At 55.7% G+C, this 18,886-nt stretch overlaps 1 protein-coding gene across 2 annotated transcripts in view; it reads left to right on the top strand.

The window, feature by feature from the left end:
* The first annotated feature begins 939 nt into the window (after positions 1-939).
* SEMA4B (semaphorin 4B) overlaps positions 940-18,886 on the top strand; it is a 39,718-nt gene continuing 21,771 nt past the window's right edge. Inside the window, exons 1-2 of one of the 2 annotated variants that reach the window (XM_040493643.1) lie at positions 940-1,048; positions 14,595-14,847. In XM_040493643.1, the coding sequence (XP_040349577.1) occupies positions 14,709-14,847 (139 nt within the window). In that variant the 5' untranslated portion in view covers positions 940-1,048; positions 14,595-14,708. Of the gene's footprint in view, positions 1,049-13,928; positions 14,012-14,594; positions 14,848-18,886 lie in introns of those variants that run through there. The other variant, XM_040493644.1, reaches the window with a different exon arrangement.

The raw sequence follows: 18,886 nt of genomic DNA, 5'->3' as shown, positions 1-18,886 counted from the left end.
GAAGGGGGAAAGGCTGGCACTTGTCTTCCTGTTTCCCCATCCCCTTGACCAGCCAGCTCTGGCCGGCTCAGCCACTTACACTCCCAGAACTGGTTATTTCAGGAACCGCCCTGAGAACTGCTGTTGCCTTCCTGGAAGCCAGGACAGCCAGGATGCAAGGGCTGGAGAGGGACGAGCCACGGTCACTTGATAAATGCTGGATATTTATAACCGTATCTCTCACCCCTCCTGCAGATCTCGTTTCTTTTCGTTTCCCTTTCATAGCGTGGCCCAAGGCAGGTCAAGGGACGCTGCGAGCAGTATTTACCGCGGGCAGAGACGTGGGTGGTTACGTGGAGGGTGGCTCTGCGCTGGGCTCTCACTTGCCTCTCGTTGGAAACAATACGGCCATTATTGAGAGCTGACCATGCGCCAGGTGTGTGCCTACATAAACGCACTTCTCACCACAACCCTGTGAGGTCTCCACGGTACTGATGCCCACTCAGAGAGGTCAAGGATCCCGTCCTAGGTAACACAGCCAGTTAGCTGGTAGTAGATCTAGGACCCCAACTCCCGCCCGTCGGTTTAGCTAGTGAGCCCGTCCCCGGCGGCGGGGCCCAGGACAAGCGAGGCCTGGCTTCCCAAGGTCAGGGAGGGCGCAATTCCGCGGCCCCCGAAGCCCCCGCGGCCTCCTTGGGCTGACGAGCTGTAAGTAGAGGCATCCCGACGGGGGGGAGACGGGTACAGCGGCGAGTCTAGAGTGACCGCCCCCGCCCCGGGTCGCGTGGCAGTGGCAGGGCCCCGCTGGGCAGCGGGCGATCCCCCGAGGGCGCCTCCGGACAGTTCCCATAAACAGGGGCGGGGCGGGGCGGGGCTTGGCCGCGGCCCCGCATTTCCGGGGACGCCGCGCGGGACGGAGGTGTTCGGGGGGTCACTCCGCGTCCGCGGGCAGTGCGTCGGCCCGGCCGGGCAGGAGGGGCGAGCCCGAGGGCGATTCGGGAAGAGGAGCCGCGGCACAGAGGTGGCCCTGCCGTGGGCGGTGGTCGCGCGGGGGCCGTGACCCTCGCAGGTAGGCGCAGGGGGCGGGGCGGCGGGGAGCCGCGGGCCCGGGAGGGGGCGGGCCCGGGCGAGACCGAGAGGCCGCCGCCGCCCCCGCTTCCCGCCGGGCCCCTCTCCCGAGAGGGCGCCACCTGCACGCTCTGATGGGCACTGGCGCCGGCCACTGGGGGAGCGCGTTGCCATGGCAGCGCCGGAGGCTGGGCCCTCGTTCCCATGGCCACCCGGGGCCTTTGCGCGGAGGCTTTTTAATCGGTGTCTTACTCCTGCTCCCCTGCTCCCTGCTCCCAAATCTGGAATGGGAAGAGAGGCAGGCAGGCGCGCTGGCGGGAGGGAAGTCGTTTGGGATTTGGAAAAAGCCCGGGTCCCTCCTCAGAATGGAAGTCGTGGGGCCTTTGAGTTAGGGTTTTTGTCATGGCTGTTTCTGAGTGACACGTGGATGTGGGGGTTAGGAAGGAAAGACGGTTGGTTGGGATCCTGGAAGTGAGGCGGCTCTGGTGGCCACTGTGCCGTCATTCTGGTCTGGCAAAAAGACCCAGGAGCTCTGGATCACCTGGGGAGGGTCGTGAGCCCACTGCTCACGTTTCCTGACACGAATGTGAGTAGGTAATTTGATTTCTGAGTCACACGATTCTTGTAAGCGTCCAATGCCACAAGAGCGGTGAAGCTCGTGATTCAAAAAAAGTTATGTTTCCGATTGGTGCTTTATTTTTTTTTTTATTTTTATGTTTTTACGTTTTATTTATTTAAGTAATGTCTATACCCAACATGGGGCTCCAACTCATGACCCTGAGATCAGGAGTCACATGCTCCACCGACTGAGCCAGCCAGGCGCCCCCCATCCCCGTTGATGCTTTAGAACTGGAAGAGGTTTAGGAATCCATCTGATTCCATCTTCTCATTTTCATAAAAGAAACTGGACCCAGAGAAGTTAAACTACTTCCCAGGATGACAGTGGGTTGGGAAGGTCACCGTTTGAACCCAGTATCCTGACTTGCAGGCCCGTGGTTGTCGCCTTTGGTGGTTATTTTACCGAAGCTCGGGGAAATCTGGGATATGGGTCTTTGCAACCCAGGGCTCGAGCTTTTGTTGACAGGTGATCCAAACATGGACCGCGGAGGCTGGAGCCTCGGGGAGAGTGGAAAGAGCTGCCCTCCACCTCATGCATGTAGGTCCTGTGCCTTGGGCTCTTGTTTTAATGCGATATCTGACATGATTGCCTGAAATAAACCTCCAGGAGCCAAGCATTCAGCAGCTCTCCAAAATACCATGTCTTTTGAAGCCAACAGATCTGTTCAGACAGATGAGGAAGAAACCCTTTGGCTGCCCTAAAGCAGGGAAGTAAGACTTCCCACATCAGTGAGGTGCTTTTTCCTTTGAAAAGCCTGAGAGGAGGGTGGGAAAAGAGATCCAGGAAGGAACACTTGAATGAATCATTTGGAAGTGATTCGAGGCAGTCAGCTAGAGCAGAAAACTCATTTGTTCATTTATTAAACATTTACTGGGTACCCGCTCTTCTGAGCTCTGCGCTGGGGCTCGAGATTAAAAACCTGAGTTAGGCAGGCCTGGCCCCTACATTCAAAAAGCTTGTAGAAGAGGTGGCGAGAGAGGGATGCAATGTGCCGGTGAGCGTTTCACCACAGCACAGTGAGTGCCTTTTTGGAAAAGTGAGCACAGTGCAGCACGAGCCCAGAGGGGCAGCTCCGGAAATCAGCTGAAAATATCCAGGAGTCTAGCCTGCGCCTCCTGGGAGCACTTCTGGGGCTCTGCCAAGGGGGCCCTGGCTGATACCTTTGTTGGGAGACAAAGGAAGGAGTGAGTGAAAGTGTCTGGACAAATGTGGACCAGGATGGGTATTCCCTGGAAAGAACAGTTTAAGGGATCCTGGTAAACTGTAAGCAATATGAAGGCAGCAACCATGTCAGTTTCCTTCAGTGTCGTCAGCGCTGACAAGTAGCACGTGCGCAAGAAATACTTTGTCGAGTGAATGAAAGAAGGAGGGAAGGGAAGAGGGAAGGAAAAGGGGAGAGAGGAGGAAGGGAAAGGGACAGTGGCTTATATTATCAAGAGGAGAATGGCTGTACCTTGAGACGAAACCCTGGTTGCAATTCTAACTATAGGTAGAACTTGGCTTCACGTGGGAATAGTTTGCCAAACAATTCGTGTCAAGGTTATAAAACTACTTCAAAATGAGATATAATTTCTTCTTACCTGATAAAGGCTGGTTTTGGAAGGTCCCTGTGTCTGCAGATTAGCACATCTCGTGGAAATGGTTCTTGTTTGTGTGCGGGGAGGGGGATTTTTTAGTATTATATTTTGTTTTATTTTAGAGAGAGAGAATATAAGCAGGGGATAGGGACAGACAGAGAGAGAGAGAGAGAGAGAGAGAGAGAGAGAGAGAAAACCTTAAGCAGGCTCCATGCTCTGGGCAGAGCCCAGCACCGAGCTCGATCCCACGACCCTGGGATCATGACCTGAGTCAAAATCAAGAGTCGGAGGCTCAACCAGCTGAGCCACACAGGTGCCCCAAGGGAATAGCGATCTTTTTGAAATCAGAGGAAAGCTCTGATCCCTCTCACCAGAAACAACGTTTCATTGTTGGGGTTCTCAGCTCCCTGAAGCCCACCCTTGGGGTTAAGGGGCCCCCCCTGCTCTGCTTTGCTGCTCATAGGCTGTAATGAAAGAACTAAGGCAACACTTATAGAACAAGCTCCTGGGAAGATCAAGGTGGGTCTTGCTCTCATTCAGGTGGTTTATGGGGTCCCTGTGGAAAGCACAGCTGGGGGAGCTGGGGCAATGCCTACGCAGCTGGGTGGTCCAGGGCCCTCAGAAGCCCTCCTCTGCTTGGGACAAGCTGGGCCCCCTGGGAGCCTCATAGCGTACTCTAGCCCAGGGCTTACTCACAATGCATCAGTGGTTTTGCCGAGGTCATGGGCCGGGTGACTGGTATGCAAGATAACTGTCCAAGCGCGGATCTTTGCTTTCTGTGATGCTGTCTCCTGACACCACTGCTTTAGGGTGTGGTGGGTGGGTCCACCTCCCTCCCCCCGGGCAAAGCAGGGCAATGGTTCGGCCTTTGGAACTGCAGGTAATCCGTGGAAGCCACGGGTCCATCCCGCATCACCCTGGTGGGCTTGCCTGCCTCGGTCCACCCTGCAGGAAGCACGGGAACCAAGAGCAAGGTCGTCTCTCTGGGGGATAACTGGGTGACCTGAGGTGACCAGGAGACCACAGGGGTCAAAGAACCCCTCATCTTTGGGAAGGGAGAGCCTTAGGCTTCTGGAAAGGAGGTTAGTTCCCTGGGGTGGAGGAAGGGCGCTGGCCCGGGCCGTTCTCTCCCTTCGTGGGCCGGTGGCCAGGAGTCTGGAGCCCAGAGTGGGATTCAAGGAGGAAGAACTTGGTTGCAAATGGGGAAATGGATTCCTGACTTCTTGGGATCTGGGGAAGGGAGGGGCCCCAGGCCTGACGAGTCAAACTGGAAACCAGACTTCCCTAGATCTGTAGAATATCTACCTCCCACCTATGAGTGGCCACAGTGGTTTCAGAGAAGGAGGGTCCCTGTGCCCCTTCCGGGTGGCAGGTACCAAGCGTCCCCCAGGCCCTCCGGGCCCCCTGTGTGAGCAGGCCCGCAGGCACAGGCACACAGCCCCTCCTGAACTTGTCTGGGGCAGGGCAGCGACAGTGGCAACTTCATGTTCTACCGTGTCAGGACTGGGACAGGTTGAGCCCTGCTGGTTGCACCACAGCCCCGTGGGGCAGGGGATCCCCTCCCAGGGAGTGGCCAACTCAGGCCCCAACAGGCCCCAGCGGGGCTGGCACCGGAGCGGGTGGCAGGCTTTTTGCCACAGCCGGCGTGGCCGGGACCTGGGCTGGGCGGGCCAGTTCCTTCCCCCTTCGAGAGGTGCAGCCTCGGCTCTGGGCTTGCAGGAGGCAGCTGAGCCCCATGGGAGAGGCCAGAAAGGGGGTTCTCGGGCCTGGGCACATAAGGTGGTTAAAAGTGACCGAGGTCGTGCCAACTTTCAGGTGGAGCGAGGCGAGCTGCCCCCATAAGAGGCCTGGCTGTGTTCGCAGATTATTCACCGAGTGCCGCACTGCCGGTCACTCCGTGTGCTCGCTCTCCCGCCGAGCCCCCTGAGGTTCTGTTAGTGCTCCCATCTCACAGAGGAGGAAGCCGAGGTGCAGAGACGTCGGCGTGGGGTGTGGCCGTGCCCACAGCCCACAGGGTAACGGGTGGGGCCGAGATTCTCCTTGGGACAGAAGAGCTGGCGTGCTTGGCCACTGGGTTCTAGCACTTAACCGGAGCAGAGAGACCCAGGCACCGGTGGAGGGGTCCGACTAGAGCGGGGAACGGCCACGGGCCCACCGGCATTTTTTGCCAGACTCTGGTTAAAGGCTGCCTAGGGGATCCGAAGGCAGTGTTGGCGCCCACCCTGTGAGTGGCCTCAGCCGCAGGGGCTGCGGCCCCCGGAGGACGCTCCCAGCCCCCAGGAGCTGGAGTCGTTGGCAGATTTGAAAGCACACGCAGGGTGTGCCGGCTGGTGTCGCTTCCTCATCCAAACGTATTGATGCCGCAGCTGAACCGCTGCCCAGCCCCCGGGGAGGTGCCCAGCCCCGGCAGGGGTGGGGGGAGGGGAAGCTGCAGCTGCAGGTTGGCACGAGAGGAGGGCCCAGGGCTACGAGGGGCTGGTGGCGGGGGGCCAAGGCCCCGGGGAGCTGGGCCGCAGCCAGTGCGTGTCTGTGAGGCCTGGCCGGGCGGCCTGCCAGCGGAACCCAGGACGGGGCGGAGCGCGGTGCCGCTCCGGGAGGGGCGGATGGGACCTCTGGGTTCAGGCTCCACTGGGCTTGGCGGGAGGCCCCTCCCCGTGGCCAGCAAACAAAGCAGTGACTCCCGGGGTAGAATTGTGGGAGCTGGAAAGCAAGGTTGCCCTGGGTGGGAATGAGAGCAGGCGGGCCTGGCCGCGGTGGGGGCGGGGGTGGGGGCCCCCGGCGGGAGCCGTCGGTGCCCGAGGTCATGGACCGCCTGCACCTGCGCAGGCGCCGTACCGGTAGATGATTAATGAACAGTGATTGCTGGGGAAGCCGGCTGTGCCCTGGGCTGACCACCCCACTGCCAGCGCTTGCCCTGTGCCTGCGGCCCCTGCCGTTTCCCTCTGTGCTGAGCGGGTTAGAGAGGCGGTGGGCACCTGGGTTCGTTCGCTTTGTGTTTTTACCCAGGCTTCCCTTTATTTCCTCCTTCTCTTGTACCCTTTCTTATTTCTCTTCATTTTCTCCCTCTTCTGTCGCTCTTCTCACTTTGTTCTTCCCCCACTTGATCCTACAGGTGACTTGGGGTTTTTCTGAGGGGGAGAGAGAGAGAGAGAGAGACTCACTCTTAAGCAGGCTCTATGCCCAGTGTGGAGCCCAGCTCGGGGCTTGATCTCATGACTGTGAGATGATGACCTAAGCCAGAATCAAGCGTTGGACGCTTAACCCGACTGAGCCACCCCGGTGGCCCCCCCCCCCCCAAGTTGTTTTGTTTAACCTTTTGGCCTCTTTGTGATTTTTCCCCCATGAGAACAGGTGTAAGATATGAACTTACATACAGGAAAACACACACATCTTAAGTGTACAACTCAAAACATTTTAACATTTGTACACACTTAGGATACCGGCACCCAGCTTGAGACAGAGAATATTTGGGTCATCCCTAAAGTTTCCTCGTCTGCCTATACTAGGCACGTGCCCCCTTGTCCGAACATCTCTCACCATAGAGGAGTTTTGTTTGGCCCCTTTGTGTGTATTCCCACGCACAGTTTACCTTTCATTTGTGTGTTTTTGTCCTTCTCGTGTATGTGTGTGTGTGTCTGTGTGCTAGAGAGTGGGCGAGAAAGGGAGAGATTGAGAGGGAGGGAGAAACACAGAAGCAGAGAGAAGGGACCAGGGTCAGGATGGGAAGAGGAAGGGCCAGGGCTGTGTGAGTGTGGATGGGGAAAGAGAGGTCCAGGCTTGACGACTTCATCTTGCTGGCAGTGGGCGGGGCCCCCAGCCAACCAACACAGAAGCATTGCTTTTCTGTTCTCTCTTTTTATGCTGTCTTTCCAAGCCGCCCCTGAGCTCTTTATAAACACCGATGTACTGGCCGAGAAAGACTTGCCTACGTCCAAGAGTGGCATAGGGGAGCAGGAGACACAGCGTTGGCTTGGGAACCACTCTTGAGCCCACAGGAAGTCAGCTCAAATGAGGTTTTTCTCAGTCCATCGTCCTCCTGTTTTTTCCAGCCTGGGGAGAACAAATTAGCACGCTGACGGAAGACAGGGAAGCCCACGAGAGCCGAGGGTGGGGTGTGGATTGGAGGACACATCTCCGGGCCAAAGTTGGGCCCCTCATTTTGTCAGCCCTACCAGAGCGCCGTGCTAGGCGGCGGGGGTTCCAAAGACAAGACTGGTCACTCTCCCCAAGAGGCTTGCCACCCAGTTGGCATAAGACGTACTTGAGGCATTTCGGCAGCCGTGAGCAGGGCATAATTAACCACCCGGCGAGGCCTCGTTAGCCCCTGCCTCCTCTTCTCGGGGATGAGCAGAACAGGCAGACAACCCTTGTGTTGCCAAGACACTAGGGCAAACCAGCCTTGCTGCCATTGGGGAGCTAGTTGACACGGGGATTTGGGCACTCAACAAATACCAACTGAGCACGTGCCGCTGCCCAGGCCCTGTTCTGGGTTAGAATGGTAGGCAGACGGTAGAAGGAAATGCTGCGCCAAGGTAGTTGGTACCTTGATGTCAACAAGATTTCTTGCAATTTTTTTTCATAATACTCTTGTGGATACTACGGAGAAGTGGGGGCTAAGGAGGGCACTTAGGACACAGCTCTTTGTTCAGCCCTCAAAGGATGTTGATCAGTTTCACCCTGATAGAGGTCTGTAGTGGCGCTGGGCTCTGCTTTTGGCCCCATCTTACCCAGTTCCCACCCCCCCTCAAAACTTCCAAAACACTAATACACAAACACCTGTAACCTTTCTTTTCTTTTCTTTTTTTTTTAATTTATTTATTTTGAGAGAGAGAGTGAGAGAGCGAGCATGTGTGGGAGCACTCCGGGGGGAAGGACAGAGAGAGAGGGAGAGAGAGAATCCCAAACAAGCTCCGCACTGTCAGCACAAAGTCTGACATGGGGCTCGACCTCCCGAACTGTGAGATCATGACCTGAGCTGAAATCGAGAGTCAGATGCTTGACTGACTGAGCCGCCCAGGCACCCCACACCTGTAACTTTTCTATATTAATGGTTAAAACTTTGTGACAGTTGCAGCCACACCGTTTCTAACACCCACCCATACACACACAGCACACTTATTTTTGCTGAATCATGTGAAAGTAGGTTGCAGACATCATGACGCTTTACCTCTACAAAACCTCAGCAGGCATTTCTGGAGGATGATAATATTCTCCTGAAACCACAATGCCTTTATCATCCCTAAGAAAGTGACCACCAGTGCCATAATATCTGACACACGGTGCTTCGTAACATTTTCCCGATTCTGTTTGGCGTTCTGTTTTTCTCTTTCAAGATCCCATCAGTTTCACATATTTCATGTGATTATCATGCCTTGTTAGTTTCTTTTTTTATTATTATTTAATTTTTTATTTGTCTTAATTTACATCCAAATTAGTGAGCCTATAGTACAACAGTGATTTCAGGAGTAGATTCCTCAGTGCCCCTTCCCCATTTAGCCCATCCCCCCCTCCCAGGACCCCTCCAGTAACCCTCAGTTTGTTCTTCGTATTTATGAGTCTCTTCTGTTTTGTCCCCCTCCCTGTTTGTATATTACTTTTGCTTCCCTTCCCTTATGTTCATCTGTTTTGTCTCTTAAAGTCCTCACATGAGTGATTTTTGTCTTTCTCTGAACTAATTTCACTTAGCATTATATCCTCCAGTTCCATCCATGTTGTTGCAAATGGCAGGATCTCATTCTTTTTCATCACCGAGTAGTGTTCCATTGTATATATACCACGTCTTTATCTGTTCATCAGTTGTTGGACATTTGGGCTCTTTCCATACTTGGGCTATTGTTTGGGGTTTTTTTTTTGTTTTGTTTTGTTTAATTTTTTGTTTTAACGTTTATTTATTTTTGAGACAGAGAGACAGAGCATGAACGGGGGAGGGGCAGAGAGAGAGGGAGTCGGAATCAGAAGCAGGCTCCAGGCTCTGAGCCATCAGCCCAGAGCCCGACGCAGGGCTCGAACTCACGGACTGCGAGATCGTGACCCGGGCCCAAGTCGGACGCTTAACCGACTGAGCCACCCAGGCGCCCCTCTTGGGCTATTGTTGATAGCACTGCTATAAACATTGGGGTGCATGTGCCCCTTTGAATCAGCATTTTTTTATCCTTTGGATAAATTCCTAGTAGTGCAATTGCTGGGTCATAGAATAGTTCTATTTTTCATTTTTTGAGGAACCTCCATACTGTTTTCCAGAGGGGCTGCACCAGTTTGCATTCCCATGTCTTGTTAGTTTCTTAATCTAAAATAGTCCCTTGTCTTTTTTGTCTTTCACCAGATTGACGTTATTTTTAAAACCTTTTTAAGTTTATTTTGAGAGAGACAGAGCACAAGCAAGGGAGGGGCAGAGAGAGGGGGGGAAAGAGGATCCGAAGCAGGCTCCATGCTCCGAGCTGTCAGCACAGAGTCCGACGCGGGGCTCGAACCCACGAACCATGAGATCATGACCTGAGCCGAAGTTGGACGCTTAACCGACTGAGCCACCTAGGTGCCCCTAAAAATTTTTTTTAAGGTTTATTTTTGAGAGAGAGAGTGCGTGTGTGTGAGCGAGCATGAGCGGGGGAGGGGCAGAGAGAGAAGGGGACAGAGGATCTGAAGCAGGCCCTGAACTAACTGGCAGCCGCAGGGCTGGAACTCATGAACCATGGGATCATGACCTGAGCCAAAGTCGGAAGCTCAACCAACTGAGCCCCCCAGGTGTCCCCAGACTGACCTTTTGGAAGAGTCCAACCTAGAATGTAGATGCTGGATGTATCATCAGTGTATCAGCATTGACCGATGTGCTCCGAGGACTGCTAATGTTTTGCATGTCTTACCGCATCATGCTGGGGGGGGAACTGTGTCAGCTAGTCGCCTTACTGGTGATGCTACTTTAGACCGCTTGGTTAGGATGGTGGCAGCCAGTGCCGTCCCTCAGAGATCCGATTTCCCTTCCGTAATTAGTAAAGTCGCGGTTACGACAGACTTTGAGACCTTGTTAACCCGCGGTTTCCTAACAATCTTCCACCCGACGGCTTAGCATCCATTGATTACCTTCGCTTGAATCAAGATTTTTCTGAAGTCCATTCTTCTTCATCAGCTAACATTCCTTTGTAAAGACAAGCTTCCTTTCTTTTTCTCTCTGTGTGTTTTCCTCAGTTTCACTGTGGACTAATGGATTGTTTTCTTTTGATGCATTAGAACCCATTACTTCAGTATGCTTTTTGATTTTCAGATTATCTCAAGTTTAGTCAAGCTTGACTCAAGCGGGGTCAAAGTTTTTTTGACGCTATCCCATTAATCTTTAATAACTTCCTTGCTTTCTAGCCCAACGAAATGTCCCAGGCTCGCCTTGTACTTTCCCATTCATTTCCCCAAGGAGTCCCGGTACCTTTTATAAATGAGTGTTATTTAGGAACCAGGAGCTGGGTGCTAGGATTGCTCACCCAATACATTTTTTTAAGATTTTATTTTTAAGTAATGTCTACACCCAGCATGGGGGTTGAACTTACAACCCCAAGATCAAGAACCTCATGTTCCACCAAATGAGCCAGCCAGGCATCAAGACACCCAATATTTTTTATCAATGACTTGAATAAAGGCTAAGAAGTTATTATCAAATTTACAGATGATTCCGAACTGAAAAGAGAAGCCAAATGTGTGATAACAGAATTAATGCTCAAGATGACCTCAATAGGAAGAAATCTGGACCAGAACCAGTAGATTCAAAGAGATCAATGTGGGTCGCCTGGGTGGCTCGGTCGTCTGGCTCAGCGTCTGGCTCAGGTCGTGATCTTGCACTTCCTGAGTTTGAGCCCTCCATCAGGCTCTGCGCCAACAGTGTAGAGGCTGCTTGGGATTCTCTTTCTCTCTCCTTCTCTCTCGGTCCCTCCCCTGCTCGTGCTCTCTCTCTAAATAAATAAATAAACAAACTTTAAAAAAAAATTAAAGGAGGGGCGCCTGGGTGACTCAGTCGGTTAAGCATCCAACTTCAGCTCAGGTCATGATCTCCCGGTTCGTGAGTTTGAGCCCCACGTCGGGCTCTGTGCTGACAGCTCGGAGCCTGGAGCCTGCTTCAGATTCTGTGTCTCCCCCTTTCTCTCTGCCCCTGCCCTGTTCACACTCTTGTCTCTCTCTCTCAAAAATAAATAAACCTTAAAAAAATTTTTTTAAACAATTAAAGGAGATCCATATGAAGTCCTGTGCTTAGGTTGAAAATGTTAAATTGCGTAATTTGAGGTTTGGGGGGAACTCTTTACTAGAGCAAAGTTGATATCAAAAAAGTAGCTCTGGTGGTTCGTTGACACGAGCCAGCAGTATTCTGTGACTCTTAGGTCATATTCATTCATTCATTCATGTAGCCACGACTTACTGAGGGTCTCCCATATGCCCGGCACTGCTTGGGCCGTGTTAGTTAATAACTAGCTCAATAAGCAAAACCGCTGCCTTCCTCAGGCAACATTCTTGGTGCTGGGGAGTGGGGGCAGCTGAGGATTCCAGACAATGAGGCAACACTAAACAAGAGTGATCAGCGCTTTGGAAAAAATAATCTCAGGGTCAAGGGAATCTGGGGAGAAGTTCAGATTCTTCCAAGAAGGTGATCTTTGAACAAAGATGTGAAGGAAGTAAGGGACTCAGTCACTGGCTGTCTGGGGGAAGAGTGTTCCAGGCAGAGGGAGTAGCCAGGGCCAAGGTCCTACCCTGAGTGCTTGGCCTGGGGGCGGGCCTGGCGTAGATGGTGGAGAGGTGGGGGTGAGGATGACACACGGCCTTGGAGACCACTGTTAAGTCTTGGGCTTTTCCTCTGAGCGAGACGGGGACTCACTGGAGGGTGTCGAGCAGAGGAGTGCCATGACCTGACTGTGGTTTCGAAAGACTCACTCTCGTTGCTGAGTTGAGAACAGGTTGCAGGGGAACCAGGGTGGAAGCAGAGGCAGCCATTAGGAGGACCTCAGAGTATCCAAGAGAAAGAGGGTGCTGACTGCAACCCCCCCACCCCCTGGGGAGGTGGTAAATGGTCAGATTATGGACTTGCTAGGGGGTCAAGTGTGAGGAACCAGAGGAAAGAAAGTAGTTTAAGGTTTTTAACCTGAGCAGCTTGAAGATGGAGTTCCTTTAAATGAGATGGAGAGGGGTGCCTGGGTGGCTCAGTCGGCTGAGCGTCCGACTTCAGCTCAGGTCATGATTTTATGGTTCGTGAGTTCGAGCCCTGCGTTGGGCTCTTTGCTGATGGCTCAGAGCCTGGAGCCTGCTTGGGATTCTATGTCTCCCTCTCTCTCTACCCTTTCCCCACTTGTGCTCTGTCTCTGTCTCTCAAAAATAAATATAAAAAAATTTAAATGAGATGGAGAAAGCTCATACAGGAGGGGCCCGTTTGGGGAGGGGGAGGGGAGAGGTCAGGAGCTTAGTGTAGGACATGCTGGATATGAGATGCCTGTCAGACAAGACAGCCCCGTAGACACGTTGAGGCCATCTGGAGTTCGGGACAGAGGTCGTGGCTGCAGATAGAAGCTTGGACATAACATAACTGGCTACAGACAGACGGACACCATTAATAGAGGTGAAGTGTCCAAGGCTTGGGCAATGCTAGAGCCCCGAGTGGTAGGTGCTGTCCACGCCCCGTGTGGAATTCTGTGTCCAGTGCTGGAAGCCCCTTTATAAAGGGGTGCTGTTAGCCTGGACCATGTCCACAGAAGGGTGTCGGGATGATGGGAGGTACAGAAATCACGGAGCGTGAGGAAGGGCTGCCTTTGAGAGGAGACCTGGTGCTGTGTGAGTACTGTGCCCATCTCCTGACAGCCACCCTGTGGGAGAGGGTGCGGTGAGCCCTGGGGGTGGGCTGAGAGCAAAAGCTGGTGGCTCTGAGGAAGCTGGTTTTGGCGGGGGGTGAAGAGGAACTTTCCAGCTAATTCCTGGAGAAACCTGCACCACTGCCCTGGAAATGACCAGCCTGGCGGAGGTTTTCAAACTCCCTTTGACCTGAAGTACAGGAAGAATTCCATTTTACTGTGATCCTGTGCACATTTAGGAAAAGGTGAAACACGTTTCCCCACACCTTCTTATCCCTTCCGTCATCATTGCGTTTCCATATTTGCTTTTCTTCTCCCCCCTTCCCCCCGCTGGAGCCCAAAAGAGGGCTGGAACTCAGGGCCCTGAGATCGAAACCTGAGCTGAGATCAAGAGTCAGAAGTTAAAGCTGAGCCACCTAGGTGCCCCATCCGCTTCTTTTTTGATGCTAATAGGGACCCCTTAAATTGATTCCAGGACCCACTGGGAGGTCCAGTCTGCAGCTTGACAGCCCTGGTCCCGGCAGAACTAAGCTCCATCCCTGAGGATGTTAGGAGCCAGGAGGATTGCGGGTGGGTGGACCTTGCCTCTTCCAAGTGGGTGCCTGTAGGATTCCACTCCAGTCTGAGGGAGTCTTTTCCCCTCCCAGCCAACGTGCGGGCTGTGGAGGAGCTCAGACGCCCCTGGCACTACCTTATACCCCGTTACCCCACTTAGGCTAATCTTGCCTCGCCCCCGCCCCCCCCCCCCCCCCCCCCGGGGGGGGGGGGGGGGGGCGGCGCCCGCCCGGGCCGCTCCGCCCCCCCCCCTCCCCCCCCGCGGTGCCTCCCCGCCCCCCCCCCCCCCCCCCCCCATCCGAGATGCGGCTTCGTGTGGGCAGAATCCTAGGCGTGGATGGCCGCGCAGGGTGCCTAGAGCGGGCGCTGAGCCTGTAGTGACCGCCCTGCCAAGACCCCAGGTGGGTTGACCGGTGCAGAAATTAGACTCGGAAGCAACCAGCCTGGTCGTCAGCACGAGCTCGGCCGATTCCTTTGGTCACGGGCAAGTGGGTGCTAGGAGCACTAGCGCGGGGGTGGGGGGTGAGGAGAGACCAAGGCTCGACCCTCGGGAGGCGCCCAGGGAGAGACCCACGCGTTTTCCCAACCCCACGCGCTCAGGGGGTCGTGGAAAAGCCGGAAGGGGGTGGGGCGGCGGCGGCAGGGCCCGCGGGGCGGGGGCCGGGTGGGACCGAGGGGTCCGCTCTGCTCCGCGCGCGCGCGCGCGGAGCAAGCTCTCGGGGCGCACAGAGCAGGGAGCAGCACGCGGCCGCCGCTCGGGCCTCCCGCGCCGGGAGGGAGGAGGGAACGGGGAGGTGGGAGGTGAGAGGTGGGAGGAGGGAGGCGGGGCGGGTTGGGCCGGGAGCGGAGCGGGAGAGGCCGGGCCGGGCGCCCGACTTCCTCCTTCGGCCCCTCCCTCCGCTCGGGGGCTGGCTCCGTCCGGGAGGGGCCGGGGGGGGGGGGGGAGGGGGCTGGCGGCCCACGTGACCGCAGCTCCCCGCCCAGGTCGAGAGACCCGGGCAGTCACGGCGGGGCGGGGCCGCCACCCGCGAGTCAAGTCGAGCCACCTGAGCCGGAGCCCCGAGGACGCCGTTGCTCCCCGCTGTCCGGAGCGCCGCGATGGGCCGGGGGAGCCGACCGCCCGCCCAGCGGAGAGCGCTGCCGCCCTGGCCGCCGCTGCTGCTTCTGCTGCTGCTGCTGCTGCTGCCGCCGCCGCCGCCGACTCGGGCGCTCGTCCCTCGGATCAGCCTGCCGCTGGGTGAGCGCTGGGGCGACCCCACGGGGGCGCGGGCTGGGGTCGGAGGGAGGGGAGGCGTCCGGGAGGTGCCCGTGCGGAGGCTGCCGTGACAAAGGAGGGAGGGAGGAGGGGGCCTGTCGGAGGCTTGGGGTCCATTACGACCCCTCCTCCTTTCGGAGCGCTGCGGGGAGGGAGAGAGCAGAGAGGGCAGCTGTGGGGCCGCGGGCCCCTTTCTTCCCTTTTGGTGGGCGGGGAGGGGGTCTTTCTCCAGCTCTGTTGTCCCAGCTCGCCCCTTGGTAGGGCGCCCTTTTCGGCCAACCCTTTCGCTCCCCGCCCCCCCTCGCCCCCCGCCAACCCTTTCGCTCCCCGCCCCCCCTCGCCCGGTGCTGGCTACCCGCTGGTCCGCCTGCCCATCTGCTTGTCTTTGATGCTGACCAGAGCCAGCCGCTGGGCCGCCCCCGAGGGCGTCGCGGGGTGGAGGGGGCCGTACTTGCCGCCCCATAAACACTGGGGTTCTGGTATTCCCAGCAAGTCGCAGCAGGACTCCTGAGCTGCGGCGGGACGGGAGTCCCTTCCCCACTCCCAGCCTTTCACCCTGGCCTACCCGCGCAGTCCCGGCCCCCAACAGGGTGGGAACCCTTCCGGGGGCCTGGGAGCGACCCCAGGGATGGGGTCAGCTCTGAGATACCCAAATCCAGGGAGAGACTCCTCCTTGGAGTGCTCTGGGGGTACCATCCTCATTGGTGGGGTCCCACACCTGGTGCTCACGCCTGCTTCAGTGGCCCCCTCCCTTTCCAGCCATGGCTGTTCCCTCTTACCCCCTTGGATCTGCTTCTCCAACTCCTCTTTGAAATCAGAGGGACCTGGATTCTAAGTTCATTTCTACTATTGGCCAAATCATTCCCTTATTCCTGTGCTCGGGTTATGTCATCTGCAAAATGGGCACAGTCGTACGTACCTTGCAAGGTTATCTTGGAGATTTCATAATACTAGGTGAGTTCTGTGGGCACAAGGTTTATAGGGGCTCAGTAAATGTTGTTTCTCTAAGCCCTTTAACTTGTTGTCACATTGGAAGAATTTGAATAAAAGGCATATAAATCAGAGGTTACAGATTGGAAGCGTACCAGACTTTCTTCTCTTTATGGCATCCCCACCCCTGAAAACATTCTGTGTACAAAAGGGAAGAGTAGCAGAGTCAGCACTTAGGTTAAGTCAGGGTCTCCTGGCCTTCAGTAACCCTGTCTGAAACGTTGCAAGATGGTATCCAGGAGATAGCTTGGGTTCAAATTCTTCTCGGCCATTTAGTAACCATATGACCTTGAGCAAGCTACTGAACCTTTCTGGGCCTTGATTTCCTCATCTTTAAAATGGGATAATAATAAAGCACGTACCTCACAGTCGTGAGGTTTAAATACGTTTATGTTTGAAAAGTCCTCAGGACAGGGCTTGGTACATAGAAACCGCTCAGTAAGTGTTAGTCGTTGTTATTGTCAAGTGTTAAGCACAGGTTTCATTCTTGTACACGCTGCACAGAGGCAGGTGACTGCCTGCGGTGGGGGCGGCGCTGGTTTGTTAGTTTGACCACAGTCCCTTGGGTGCTCTGTCTCGTTAAGTGAGGATAAACAGGTGTATCCGGACCCAGGCCTACGGCCTTGCCACTTTGGGTTATGGCCACAATTGCCTTTACCCTTAGAACAAATACTCTGATGGACTCCGCTTATGGCCCTGAGCTAGCTCACAGAGTCATATCAACTGCAGCAGGTCTGGTGTCCAGCTCTGGAACTGGACGGGGACCGCTCAGAGGATAACTGAGAGGCAGGATCGGTGAGCTCTGAGTGGGAACCGAGAGAATCTGCGTCTGAAGAGCAGCTAGAACACTTGGTGGTTGTTACCCACGTAGCTCCCAGCCCTGAGCCACTTCCACAAATCTGACTGTTGCCAGGCTCCTGTCACATACCAGCACCCCCTACGCAGGTCACTCGGTGCTCTGGTCTGGAATGTCTGTGTCACCCCCCCCCCCCCCCCCCCCCCCACACCCGTATGTTAAAGTCCAAACTCCCAGGGGACTGAGACGCAGGTTCACCTGTTAGGACTGGCGCAGACGCACCGCACAAAGGTGCCCCCGTGAGAAGTTCAGAGGGCCTAGATATGCAGTCGATACTCTGCTCTCCAAGCTGCGGATCCTAGAGAAAAAGATGTCCTGCTGTGTTCTTGAGGCTGGGTCTGCCCGAGGGGACCTCTTTTTCTAGCCCCCCTCCAAAGCCCTGGAATAGGTTAGCAGCACCTCTACACCTGAATTTGTGAGCACACATCCACACTTCACCGATGTGCACCACAGCTCGGAGCGCTGGCCTCCCTAGACGTCCTCCTGGCCCCTGATACCCGACCCGGGATGGAAGCCCCAGAGAGGAATGCCCCGGTGACTGAACGGACTCCCCCTCTGAGCATGGCCGTAGGCAGTTTCCTGCCTCATCCCCCGGGGCTTGTTAGATGTTCCTGGCGGTGTGCCTATCCTGGGTAGGCCCATGGTGACCATGGGGACTCCTGCACGGAACCGGGAGACGGGCGTGGAAGCAGAGACCGCACCCCCCTCCCCTGCTACCTGAATTCCCACCCACGCTCCCGAGGGCCCAGATGCCTAGAGACAGTGGGCTATGTCTATGGTTGGGAACAAAATCTCCAGAAGTGGAGCATCCAGTTGATGACGGAACCCTCGTTACTGTTGATCTACAGCGGATTCCTGGGACTGTCAAGGAGGGGATCCCCCATTTGTGGTCTCATCCAGTGGTCAGGAGGGGGAGGAGGACCGGGGGCTCCAGGGCCAGCTGGACGAGCAGAGAGGCCTTAAGAGGAAGTTACTTGTCTCTGTGGAAGGAATGCTTCAGAGGAGGGTGTGGAATTTTGGTTCTCTTGCGCTGGAAACTGCGGTTTGGAGTTCCAAGACCGAAGGCTCGGAAGAGGAGAGATGCTGAGTGGAAATGATGGCCCCGGTGTGTGAGCTGCAAGGCCAGCGCAGCCTGGCCGTGTGGAAAGGAACAAAGCAAACCTTCTCCTTTGGCTCACACGAGTCTTACTGAGTTCCCTTCTTTGGGCAATTAAAAGGAGTTATTAATTTCCTCCTGCCCCAGAAGTGCCTGTCTGGAAAGCTCTGGACACAGTGTTTCCAAACCAGATTGGAAATAAATAAAGCCACAGGCCTGCAGACGGCGCTCAACAAAACGCCATTGAGCTGAGGAACTGGGCATTGGCGCAGATCAGTCATTTGCCCTCTGACCCTGGAGCGGACCCCCCCGGTGCAGGCTGCTATCAGAGTCCTGCCAGCCGGTTACCGGCCTCCCTCCTTGATGTGGCCTCAGCTCCACATGAGCGTTTGTCTTCAGCTGTGGCCTGTGGCCTGGCGTGTTCATGGCCCTTCAGAGCCAAGTGGAAAGAGCTGCAACTATGGGCGCTAATAGCCCGGCCTCGAAGCCTGGCCTGGCTCCTCACTGCACCACCTGGGGCAGGCTGGGAGTAACGGCAGGACCCTCCTCACGGGGCTCTGGGAGGATTCCGTGAAATAACGTGTGGAAAGCGTTTGGCACCATGCCTGGCACGTGCTGTGTCCCCGGTAAGAAGGTAGCGGCCTCTCTTCTCTGGTGGAAATTCCCTGCCTGCCTTGCTTGGTGAGGTTATTTGCATCAATTTGGTTGACCCCGCGCTCGGCCTACACGCAGATCCTCGCCAGGGGATGGGATAGTGCAGATCCTACCCTCTGGTGTGGGGCCGGGGGGTTCCTGCCGAATTGGGTGCACTTTTCAAGTGTCTTGGTTCAGCTCTTTGAAATTCTTCTTTGCCCCGAGCACCTCCCCTGCCTGGGGCCGGACCGCACCTTTCCCTGCCCCCTGCCCCTCACCGCTTCCACGCTGCCCTGTGCATAACCCACATTCAGCAGAGTGTTGCAATGCCTGTATGCCAGCCCAGCAAAACTCTAAGCTTGCACAACTTTGGGGGCACATCTGGAGACACCTGCACGTTCATCCTCCACACAAGGGAGGCAGGATGACGCAGAGCCTGGAGAAAA

This window comes from Herpailurus yagouaroundi, unplaced genomic scaffold (genome assembly GCF_014898765.1).
Source record: "Herpailurus yagouaroundi ecotype Mexico unplaced genomic scaffold, PumYag 185, whole genome shotgun sequence".
Lineage (NCBI taxonomy): Eukaryota > Metazoa > Chordata > Mammalia > Carnivora > Felidae > Herpailurus > Herpailurus yagouaroundi.
This window is presented reverse-complemented; position numbering and strand designations above follow the sequence as displayed.